Genomic DNA, 12,111 nt, shown 5'->3' with positions numbered 1-12,111 from the left:
GTTAGTTCCTTTTTCTTTTTCCTAAATTGGTCATGGAAGGCCTTTTCCCCCCTTTTGATTGTACCATGGATAAATTGAAGAGTTTAGAGTTGAATTCTGGATAGCTTACGTAGCAAATGTTATTTTTGCTTTCTCTGAAAAATAATTAAAATGGCATAGAAATATACTCCAAAATTTAAAATTTACAAGGATAGAAAACGTCAAATTTAAAACTCATACTGTCAAAATGAAAGGCTTATACATAAACTGACATTACAACTAGCATGATTTCCAAAGTCCCCAGCCCCACCCCCCCACCCCCCAACCCCCGTATCTACTGCCCCAAACTTTGGTCTAATGATAAGAGTACAATTTGTGATGTGTGGTTTAGGCACAAGTTACTGGTCCGAATCGAACTTTGCTGCAAACAAAATCCTTGTATTTAAGCCAACAAGGGCCATTAGCCCTCGGGAATTTCTTGGTTATTTAATAAGAGTTAATGTAAAAACACACATTTCATTTTTTCACGAGTTTATATCTTCGGAGAAGACAACTTTTTCATAGTGATCTTTCTTTACCAAAAATAAAAATACTTAAATTATTACTCCCTTAAAATGTATTAAAACACACTGGATAGCTTATGTAGCAAATGTTATTTTTGCCGAAAAAAAAAAGTTGGCAAAATATTTAAGATCAATCCACATGAAAGGCTTATACATAAGCTGACATCACAACTAAGTTTCCAAAAAGTGAAGGCCGACTCAACATCGAGGACGTGTTTTTCTAATCTGCAAACAAAATCCTTGTATTTAACAAAGGCCATTAGCCCCTCGGTGATGTTTAAGAGTTAATGATAAATACTATAACGATGGATAAACACAGTTGAGGTTGGGTATCAATCGAAACGTGAAGGCGTACTCAAAAGGTTATAATTTAGGAGTGCTTTTGACCATTAACTTTTTCAATAAGTTAGTCCCTATACTTGTTCCAACTAAATACCTCTGTTTGGTAAAAATACACATAATAAATCCACAGGAGGAGGAAGAAAGAATCATACTGTAGCTTTTATCAGAAAAGTGAAAGACCATAGAAATACAGCATCATCAGTCTTTACAACCACTATACAAAACTTGGCTCCTTTAATATTTTCTCAGAGCTTAAGAAGTACTCAAAAAGAGACTAAAGAATGAAAAATACAAAGCAAGTAATTATACATATCTTCAACAAGTCACCTTCTGCAAAATTGACAAACAGTCATAATATGACCTACTCTGTCGATGCGTCAGGTTCCAGCTTTGGTACAACAGCAGATGACAGCTCTATATGACAAATGCGTGCAGCGCCTATAAGCGGCTCTGGCAACTCATCAGGGGTGTTGCCCTAGTAGAAAATTTCCAAAACATCATTCGTTGTGACATATACAAACACTTTATAAGAATTTTATGCTATAACGCTAGCTAAATGGTAACTACATGTAATTCTCCATAAGATTCGAGATTAGTAATACTAGAAAATGAGGCAAGTGACCTGCTAGGACAAGTTAAAATACAAATCTATACACTATCAGAGTACAAGTTATATCTTGTATACAAATTTCTCTCACAAATAGTGTATACTTGGTAAACTTATTATTAGTAAGGAAAATTAATCAAATATGAACCATGAACATACATAGAAACATGGACTATCAACAAAAGTAGTCTTCCTACTGTACCTACCAAAAGTTCAGTTTCGAATCTTAGAATTCATATCTATTAGATAATCCTTCTTATTCTAAACAATTGTTGCTTTCATTCTTATATGTATGTCCATATTATACAGAAAGTTCCAAAAATGCCCGATGAAATGTACTTTTAGATTATCTGTCCATTTTTAATTAATTCAATGAAATCTTATAGATAATGGTCTCTATCTGTATACCTGTACAACAAAAGCCATGTCAACGACTAGTGATGTAATTACGCCAATGACAAGCCCCATTACTCCATTTGCCACAGTGGAAGAACCAACATCAACGTCAATCTACATAATAAAAGAAACACAAGAATCAAATATGACAACTTAATTCTCTAATCTGTATTATGGAGTTGTGTCTCTATTTAGATAACTGCCAGTGTTAGAGAAATTGCATTTTATGATATTGAACCAAGATGGGCTTATATGGAGCGACATGAACAGTGAGGATTTATATAGCTGACCCCAACTTGCATGGGATTGAGGCATAGTGGTTGTTGTTTATATTGTGTTTCTATGTGCTATTCTCAAAAGGGAAAAGGATATAAGTCTTCACCTCCAAATACTTGGGTCCGCGGATATAGTTGCAATCGACTGCCTTTCCTAGTAAACAGGGGGAACTTCCAACACTCTGACGCACAATCCACGAACCCTGCATGATACATGACAAATGGTAAATTCTACACAAAAGCAAACGGTCAGAGAGTTACTGAAGGAAGACAGATGACTATATAGTAGATGGTTACCACTTGTGGTAGAGCTAAGATTTTCACTAAGGAGATTAAAAAATATAAAAAAGGTGAACACACTGAAAAGTTAAGGGGATTCAATATCTACTATATACACATAAACAATAATTTTGACTCTGTATGTACTGTGTAATTTTCAGGTGAAGGGGGTTCGGATGATAGAGATGTGCATTTGTGTTTGTTCATAATACAACTGTCGTCTAATTAACACTGTACAAAGAAAGTGTTCTTTGAGATAGTTTAAAGAAATAAAAGATACCTTTGGCACGGACGGGATTAGCTTCATTCTACTATTCCGGAACTCATCATCTCCATCAACAAACCGTTGCAAGAGCGAACCAGGTATCAACTTTTTCATGACAAAATAGAAAATCATGCTGTAGTGTGTCGATCCAGGTACCTTCAGAACACAAAATGTTAGCTACTTATTTCTTCCTTTGGGATTTGAAACATTTTTTAATCAAGAAATTCAAAGCTGGGATGGAATAAACTTACTTGCAAATTTATAACCAAAGTAAATAGTCCTTTTTCTGAAGCAACCTAAAAAGATGTATAAAGACAAGTGAAAACATGGACACCATTTAATCACTAGAAAATAAGACCTTATAATTATCTCTCCTATCAAGTCAGAAACTAGTGCTGCCTTCGTCCCGTTTTATGTGGCACTTTCCTTTTCAGTCTGTCACAAAAAGAACGACATTTTCTATATTTAGAAAAAGTTTATCTCATTTTACTATTAATGAGATGATTTATAGCCACACAATTGTTTATGGTTTATGTTAGACTATAAGTTTCAAAAGTCTGTCTTTCTTTCTTAAAATTTCGTGTTCAGTCAAACATCGTCACATCAAGCAGGACGAATGGAGTAATACGACATTCCCCTGAAACTAATCAAATGTATTATTACCTGTGCCGCACAACCAGGGCGCCTAGCAACATGGTCCATTCGTTTACTATCCTTGAACCAGTCGACTGCGACAAGATCCATGAGAGGTTTACCAGCTGAAACCTTCATTGACAATTTTCAAAGTGATATCAGACCAAATGACATAGACCACCCACCTAAAACCTATGTTGCTTGGACTCTCCAAAAATGCTTCCGCACCAGTGTCGGGTCCTCCAAAAATGCACTAATTTTGGAGGATCCTACATGCACTTGATGATATTTTTGAAGAGTCCGAGCAACATGGCCTAAAACCAAGGGCATATCGAAGAAACAAGAGATAAGGACCTTTGTTTTGTCACTGCAAAAATTCTTGCCACGAACTCTGAAGTTATTTCCATCAGATATTGTCCAGCAATCGCGGCCATTATCACTGTCATCATGTCGGAGATTACCCGAAAAAGTGGACAAATCAATATGCTCCAGAGGTTCTTCTTCAAGGGCTTCACAAGTACGAAAAAGATTTTCAGTAAAGAAATCGTGAAACACCAATAACAAACAATTAAGGACACACTAGCAAATAAAACTATGGTCCAACACATACCAGTTTTAATCGTTTCGTGTTCAAGGCCGGGTGATGATACCTACAAGGAGGAGTCCAAGCACATGCTCAGAAGGATATGATGATAATATAACAGGAAAAAGTTATATAGTTCATACCTCTTGATCAGTGCCTTGAAAATCCTCATCCTCGTCAGAGTACTCATCCATCATTGATGCTGCATTTCTATTTGCAGCACGTATTTGGTCTAAAGATGGAGTACGATGATGAGACTGTTTTTGGCTCTTCTTGGAAGAGATGGACGGTGAGGTCATATTAACCATAACTGGAATTCTTGGAGCAGCTGCCCTCTCATCGGTTTGAGAAAAGTATTCGCGAAGTCCTACCGTAGGATAGTTAAAACGTTAGTTCCACATTGAGTTTTGATTGATGAATCATCGTGAAAGAAAGCATTAGGTTGGGAATTCGAGTAACTAAGGGGAACAAAAACGTTACCAGATCAAACAAAAAAGGGTGACCATACTAACTTAGTTATTGATATGAAATGGACCTTGAGCCTAACTCAATCCCGAAAGCTAATTTTGAGGAATGCCCAAGACTATATAAGGAGTCGAATTTCCTTTCCCACAGCCGATGTGGGACGCTACACCCCTTCATGCTCAGAACTGGACATTTGGCGTGTGAATAATATAAGATAGGGGCCCAACATCGGGTAAACAATAAATTGGAACGGGTCTGGCTCTGATACAATGATAAATTGTGTGACCATGTCATCTAGAAGCTTAAGCTGTTAAACAGTTCACACTTTTATTTACTTAATTATATTCTCAATAGTTAATATCTTTTCCCTCCTTGTTTTGCTATTAGTCACTTTAACAATAAAACAGGACCAAATAGCCACTAAATACAGCCACTGTTTCACACACAAAGCAAAGCAGAAGCTTCCTCTGAAGTCACACCATGTAGTTACAATAAATGGATTGTCCGATGAGAAGTCAATGCAAACATAAAACTACGACACAACAAGCTAGATGATTGTTTACAAGGAACGTAACTTTAGCTTAACATAAGAAGAAGTGTACCTGCAACGCTGTTTAACATCTGAAACAGACAATGTTGCTGAAATGACGGCATGAAGCCCACACCCCACCCTTTCAAATCTATCTGCATAAGTTGCTGCACTTGAGTTCTTGGCCTCCCGTTACGCGGTTTGAGGGGTGAAATATTGAATCCACCGCCTGTCCACGTAAAAGATTGATTAGTTTGTGGAATGTAAAATGCATTCAGTAAAGCCATAAAGGAAAACAGAAGCTACGTACTCTCAATATGTGCTCGAACATATCCAGGTAGCGGACCACAATTCTTATGCTCCCTAGAACGAAATAACACAACTGCGACCATAATATGAGAAACCGAGTAGAATTTTAGATAGACAAAGAGAAAAGATATTTGACAAGAATTAACACGAATCCGTTGTTATACTTACCGTAACTGCCATCATCATTTCGACGCCAATATCGCACATAACAAAGATCACGAGGCCAAATAAACCTGCACAGCATACAATGACATCTCAACTAAATTTTGCTTATGGAGCTATTTAACCAACTAAAACAAAAGTCGAATGATAACTATAATATATTTCAGATAAACATTTAGGTATTTACAGCAAATAAAGTCTATGACTAGGAATAAATATACCTTGGAAACCAGTCGAGTTGAAGTCTGTGATAGAGTATTGCTGTGTGTCCATCTACCTCCTCAACCAAACTACCATACTGGAAGCTACAATCCCACCTGTTACGCCAAAAAACAAAGTTTCTCGTTCAATCAAAGTATTATGATGGAAAAGTAAAGCGCCTACCGTCAGAATCGGAGCTAGAGGGGCGCAAGGGGCAAGGAAGAATCACACTGTATATACAAGATCATTTTTTTTGTATATATAGATGTCGAACCCCCTTGGTGAAAATTCTGCCCCTACCACTGCCTACGGTGGAAAAAACTTACTCAAAACGTGTTGCATCCATGCTCATCACAAGCTCAAATATTTCTTCACAAGTTGCCTCCACGACGCCAACTGCCTTCATAGCTCTACTACAACCCTTTGGCTACAAGAAGATCAAGAAAACTCATCATGTGAATACCTTGAAGCAACCTACTTCTCTAAATTAGGCTAAGCTTATAACAGAATAGCTATGTTGCTCGGACTACTCTTCAAAGTTATGTTGGGTATGTGTCGGATTCTCAAAATGCTATGTATTTTTGGAGGATCCGGCATGGGAGAAGCAACATTCTTGGAGGGTTGGAGCAACATAGCAGAAAAAAGTATAGGAATGAGCTCATACTAGTAAATCAACATTGAGAAGCTCCTCAAAAATGCGAAGGCCTGCAGCAACCCATTAGTGGAGAAATATTGTCAATAGTAGTCCAGGAAAATGTTCCTAATTGCATATTCTACAGCTTAAAATCCAAACAGTTGCTACCACAGAGGAAACAAAAAGAAGAAATATTGTGAATTAGACTGACCGTTTTGGCAGTAAAGCAAGCGCCTATACTTCGGGTTTGCCAAATCCGACTCTGATTCCTTTGTCCAGTCGACCACGGACTCGGGAGGACCTATCACTAAACATACAATAATTACATCTTGAAACATGTCTCAACGTGTATAGACAGCATATAAGCACAAGGTAAATTGTCAACCAGTTCCCATTGTGGATCCCCGCATCATGTTCGGTTGAGAATCGTCTTCATCCTCAGCAGCACTAAACCTAAAAATTTGGGAAAAAAAAAAAAAACCATCGCATTTGTGAAAGCTGGAGTAGCTAAGTCAAATGCTTGTACCTATCATAAATATTTCCACCATCTGCACTGTGAAGTTTACACTATATATGAAAGCCAATGTGTATCGTCCATCATACTTGATATGCAGAGGTTATTTTCACTATATCATCCAGCAATATTAGTAGGCGTTTGGACATAAACAATGTGATATTTGAACTATTTGAGAAAAAGTTGAAAAGGGGTATTTGGAAGTTGAAGTTGTGTTCAGACATCTAAAAAGGTAGAAACTTTGTGAATGGAAATTCACTGGAAAAACTGGTCAAGACCATTTTTTCAAACTTGAAACGCATTGATGTTTGGACATAAAAATGTGATATTTGAAAAAAAGTAGTATTTGAGAAATAGTTGAAAATGTGTATTTGGGAGTTGAAGTTGTGTTTAGACATCAGTTAACATGAAAAGGGTAGAGTTTTGTGAGTGGAAAAAGATTCACTTGAAAAACAGGTCAAAACCACATTCTCAAACTTGAAGCTTATCTTCAAAAACAATCAAATAGTAAGTCCAATGCATAACCATAACGCTGTTTGGAAAGAAAAAAAAAAGGGAAAGAATTCATGTCTAAACGACCCCTAAGTGTAGAATCAAGCCGTTCTACTCTTTGATGATGAAGAACATACTTTACTCTCTTGCAAAGCTTTCCTTTTTGCAGCCACAAAGATAAATTTAAAACCACACCAAGGGTTGCAGAGGCTAGTAAGGAAGAGTTAAAGATCATGGATAAAAAATGGAATTACGACAGAGAACCAAACCGAGAGCAAGTTCAATGCACTAATTTTTTTTAGAGTTCAAGTGGAAAAGCAAATACTTACGGACTTTCCTGATCTGAAGCAGTCCTACCAGTACTCTCCGTCCCAGATTTGAAATCATTGTATTTGTTACGATTACCACCTTGTGCTTCTTGATGCTGCATAGAAGTTAACATGTTACTATCTCCACCAGTTACTAGGCACGAGGAGGGAAGAAGAGAATAATAATGAAATATTTGCTAACACAGAAAAAAACCTGGTCAATCACGGATTCGATTTTTTCTTTCCAAATTAGTGCTTCCTGAATGTTGAAAGCTGCCATCTGGAAGAACATTGTGATTCAGATGAATAATCTTTTCTCTCACAAAACAGAAGCACGGAGCAGTCAGCAAAACGCAGTCCAGACCAAACAAGCAATCAACATGCAGCAAGTGTGACAGTCTAGTGGGCGCCAGGATTTTCATTAATGGGATTCGAAATATAAAGAAGTAAACGCATAAAGAAGCTAAGTCATTCAACATCCACTATATATATAGTGTGCTCTGCCTGGAAGCAACAAGCAATTGGAATTTTCTCACTTGATACTAAGTTCACCAATGCAATAAATGTTAACCAAAACAATGAGTATATCCAAATGTGGCCTAATCTCCCGAAAGGACAACTAATTATTGGTCCAGCCAATGAAATTCAAATGTAAAATCCAAACCACTAACATGTAAAAGAAAACTTGAACTTGTTGAAAACTTACACTTACATAGTTAAAAGTCTTCCAGAAACTATGAGAAAGTGCCTCTAGTGTCAACGTTTAGACCGTACATCTATTTTTCTTTAACTTTTCTTTATACGAAGTAAATTATATCGATTTGATAGGGAAACCTCCATGCAAATTTGTTTAACATTCCCTTTTATGGACAAAAGTCTCAAAAATACAACGGACTAGTTTTCCAAGATAACAAGAATGCATCTAAAAACTTCTGAATACATGTTAAGGTGGTTAAGAAAAATTTTGGGGCAAGAGAACAGATAAGAATGAATAAAGAAGATCGCCTACCGTGATTTGATCATACTTCTCTTTCATGTTATAAACCGATAAGACGTAAACCATCTGAAAATTGTAAAGAGTTCATAACATCGGTTTCTTAATAGAGCTAAAAAATGTTAAATGCATGCTCATCAAGCTTATCTCGTTGCACATTGAAAAACATTTATGTAAGATATTACTTCAAATTCTCTCAAATAACGTTTCTATTTACTCTATAGGATAGCAGGTATCAACAGTAAGAAGAACTCACTTGTCCATGATGAGTCTTCAAGCCTCGGTCCTCCACCCGAAAATTACCATCAATTTGAAGTGTCTTGATTGGAGCCTAACAATTATAGTAACATCATAAGTTTAAGGGCTTTAAAATTACTCTATCCGAATATTGTATGTTTGGAATGACGGAATTTCTTTAAATTCAAATTCAGAGATATAACATGCACAGACAAACAAAAAATTGAAATGCAAGTAAATTAAACTCACAGCATTGCCCTGAGGCTTCGTCTTGAAGTAGGCCAACAAACGAGTCTCGAGAACAAAATAACGCATATGAAGGAACGATTTCCCTATCTTCCTCCTTCCGTACCTCACCATCCATCCCTCATGCACCACCTTCGACATGGTTCCTAACTTTTCCTTCGTACTTCTCTAATAAAATGTTGTTGATCCTCACAGTTCACGAATTATACTGCACCAATACAAACGCAAAAATGTTTTCTTTAAATGTAGTGTAATACGAAAGCTCCGGTATACAAGAGATATACAAAGAAGCAGAGAATCGACGGGAAGATATAACTCTATACAGAAGACCTCAATCTTCTATACATATAGTAACGTCAAGAGTGCATACAAAAGACATTAAAATCAGGAGGCTGTTATTTCTTCATATATGTACAAAATTAAGCACTTTTGTTCGCTATTTCTTCACATCCATACAATTCAATACGAACATACAAGTTCTTTTTTTTTTTTTATTTTTTTTTTTTTATCAAATAAAGTGTGTTTTATTGCTTTTTTATACAAGAGTTATACAACAAAATAGAGAATCTACAAGAAGATATAATTCTATACGAAAGACATCCAATCTTCTATACACATAGTAACATCATGAGTGCATAAAAAAGACTTTAAATCATGAGGCTAATTCTTCACACACTACTCTCCATCCATGTATACTATATCCAATACGAACATACAAATAAAAAATCTAACTTACAGAAAACCTGAAAATCTTGTAAAAAATTTTGAAAAAGCTCAGAGTCAAATGCATAGCCGATGAACATTTATGCAACTATATCCATTATCTTTTCGATACTTTAGACACAAAAAGAGAAAAACAAAAACTTATACGAAAGACACCCAATCTTCTATGCAGATCTTCATATTTTTACAAATGAGGCCATTAATTAAGCTCTTTCGCTTCTAAAGCTCTCTTGTTTCTCTCCATCCATACTATCCTATAACGAAATACATTATCTTTCTAGAAAATCATCCAAAAAGCTCAAAGTGAAATACTTACTTGAAGAACATTACGCGACGATATCCATTATATTTTCAGTAATTCAAACGAACAACAAAAGAAAACACGAAAATTCGAGCTCCCAAGAACGTACATGCATGTCCTTGTTATAACTAGAGTGCAAAAATATATTAATATATATATGTAGAAACTTAAGTACTTTCGTTTCAAAAGCTCTACTATTTCTCTCCATCCATACTATCCTATAATCATATATACATTATCTTTAGAAAAAAAAAAAAAAATCTCAAAGTGAAATACTTACTTGAAGAAGATTACGCGACCATATCCATTATATTTCAATAACTCAAACGCCAACAAGAGAAAACTCGATTATCTTCCATACATGTCCTAGTATGAGCTCCCAAGAACGTAACCACATGCATGCATGTGTGAAATATAACGAGAGTGCAAAAAGATATGATTAATATATGTATGTATAGGTATTGCAAGGGTAAAGGGGTAGGAGTGCCTTCTAGTGGGGGGTCTATAGAAGTTAAAACCGTAGAAAGAGAGGCTTGCATCATTTGTGCCATCAAATTACCGGGAAAATGGTCGGTGAATAATCTGAGTGAACTGTGGCCACTAAATTCAATAACAAGCTCGTTTGTCTTTTAATTTATTTATTTTTCAAAACAAAGTCCTCCTTTTTAATTTATTTTAAATTTTCTTAACGAAGTGACAACAAATTTTAGTATTTTTGAGGTCCTGCCCATATTTTTCTTTTTTGTTCTTTTACTTTCTCTTTTCCTTTTTCGTTGTTCACGTGCTCCCTGATGTGGCTCTTAAATTACACGTGTCAGCTTACCAAGAGCGGAGCTGCTATTGTAGTTATGAATACAGTAGAATTCACTAACTTTGATTCAAGTTATGTATTTGTGCTAAAAAATTGGAGTATGTAATATGTATGAATAATTTGTCCAGGACCCACAAAGCGAAAGATAAACTTATGATCCAGAACTTCTAAGCAGGCGTTTGTCCATGCGATATGAATCATGATTTCATATTTTGAATTCAAATCAGCGTTTGTTAATGCAATTTGCACAAGATTTCAACTTTAACTTCTTATCATGATTTCAAATCCCAAATTTTCCAAAAAAGTATAATTTGGGATTCCAAATCATGATTTCAAATTATTTTAAATGAAAAACTTGACGCATAAATTTATATTTTGTAAAAAAATAAAAATCATAAGTTGGTAGACACCAACCATGTTTACCGACCATTTATATCAAATATAAAAAAAGATCTCCAAGTTGGTTGTTTATTTATAACAAAGTTATTGAACTAAAGTTCGATTAATAGATGTTGTATTTTTTAGAAAGGTCTTTTAATAGCATATTAGTTTTGTCATGAACTATGATTCGCTCAAAACTTCAAATCAACCTAATTTCAAATCACCGATTTCATATCATGTCCAAATGAAGCCTAAATTAAAAATCTTGGTTTCACCCTGACAGCTTATTTGAAGATGGTGAATACTAGCTAATGTTTCGTCTGCTGAATTGGAAAATAAGGATAAATATGATACATTTAGAGTGTGTTCGGTAGGGAGGAAAATGTTTTCCTGGAAAATGTATTGTTGGAAAATAAGTGAATTTCTATTTATTTTCTCATGTTCGATTGGATAGTGGAAAATAAGTGAATTTCTCACTTATTTTCTCATGTTTGGTTGATTGGTAGAAAATATTTTTCGGAAAATACCACCCATGCCCCACCACCCCATAACACACCAACCCACCCCACCCCACCCACCCCCAACCAAATCCCACCCCCTAACGCACTTCATCTTCACCCACCCCAACCCCACCGCTCTATCCAACCCTCCCACCTGTTATACCTCGCATTTTGAGTGAATTCGGAAAAAAATTGGAAACAAGTCGGGATGGTAGGAATTAAGGTTCTAATGGGATGTTTAAGGAAAATATTGACGCGGAAATATTAAGGAAGGTTAGGGACATTGTAATGTATTGATTTTGTTTGGTTCATAAGTTGGTTATGAGAAATTTAGATGTAGAAATATCGGGAAAGGCTAAGGGCAAAATTGGAATGTCGGAAA

The 12,111-nt window shown here is 35.7% G+C and overlaps 1 protein-coding gene across 3 annotated transcripts; it reads right to left on the bottom strand.

Moving 5' to 3' along the window:
• Positions 1-1,008: 1,008 nt before the first annotated feature.
• LOC132030886 (protein ENHANCED DISEASE RESISTANCE 2-like) lies at positions 1,009-10,511 on the bottom strand. Of its 3 annotated transcripts, none has more exons than XM_059420676.1 (23): positions 10,318-10,511; positions 9,017-9,221; positions 8,787-8,861; positions 8,546-8,599; positions 7,751-7,816; positions 7,558-7,652; positions 6,608-6,675; positions 6,434-6,523; positions 6,253-6,293; positions 5,915-6,015; positions 5,609-5,704; positions 5,394-5,458; positions 5,227-5,298; positions 4,990-5,145; positions 4,066-4,289; positions 3,950-3,989; positions 3,694-3,848; positions 3,370-3,471; positions 2,958-3,002; positions 2,722-2,862; positions 2,270-2,365; positions 1,900-2,001; positions 1,009-1,359 (listed from the first exon to the last, which is right to left on the bottom strand). In XM_059420676.1, exons 2-23 carry the CDS (start codon positions 9,152-9,154, stop codon positions 1,246-1,248), a joined length of 2,136 nt encoding a protein of 711 aa, XP_059276659.1. In that variant the 5' UTR covers positions 9,155-9,221; positions 10,318-10,511; the 3' UTR covers positions 1,009-1,245. The 3 variants fall into 3 exon arrangements, with proteins under 3 accessions (XP_059276659.1, XP_059276641.1, XP_059276650.1); XM_059420658.1 differs by having other exon boundaries at positions 1,010-1,359; positions 6,434-6,529; positions 10,318-10,510; XM_059420667.1 differs by lacking the exon at positions 10,318-10,511 and adding an exon at positions 10,053-10,086 and having other exon boundaries at positions 1,010-1,359; positions 6,434-6,529.
• Between the last annotated feature and the right edge of the window lie 1,600 nt (positions 10,512-12,111).

Source organism: Lycium ferocissimum, chromosome 1, assembly GCF_029784015.1.
Source record: "Lycium ferocissimum isolate CSIRO_LF1 chromosome 1, AGI_CSIRO_Lferr_CH_V1, whole genome shotgun sequence".
Classification (NCBI taxonomy): Eukaryota; Viridiplantae; Streptophyta; class Magnoliopsida; order Solanales; family Solanaceae; genus Lycium; species Lycium ferocissimum.
This window is presented reverse-complemented; position numbering and strand designations above follow the sequence as displayed.

Excerpts from the sequence above, each read along its gene's own strand:
- LOC132030886 (XM_059420658.1), bottom strand. The coding sequence starts at position 9,154 with ATGTCGAAGGTGGTGCATGAGGGATGGATGGTGAGGTACGGAAGGAGG. Across the intron at positions 6,016-6,252 it reads TTCTCAATGTTGATTTACTA|CCAAAGGGTTGTAGTAGAGC; the intron begins GTATGAGCTCAT and ends ATCTTCTTGTAG. Across the intron at positions 3,990-4,065 it reads TTCAAGGCACTGATCAAGAG|GTATCATCACCCGGCCTTGA; the intron begins GTATGAACTATA and ends TCCTCCTTGTAG.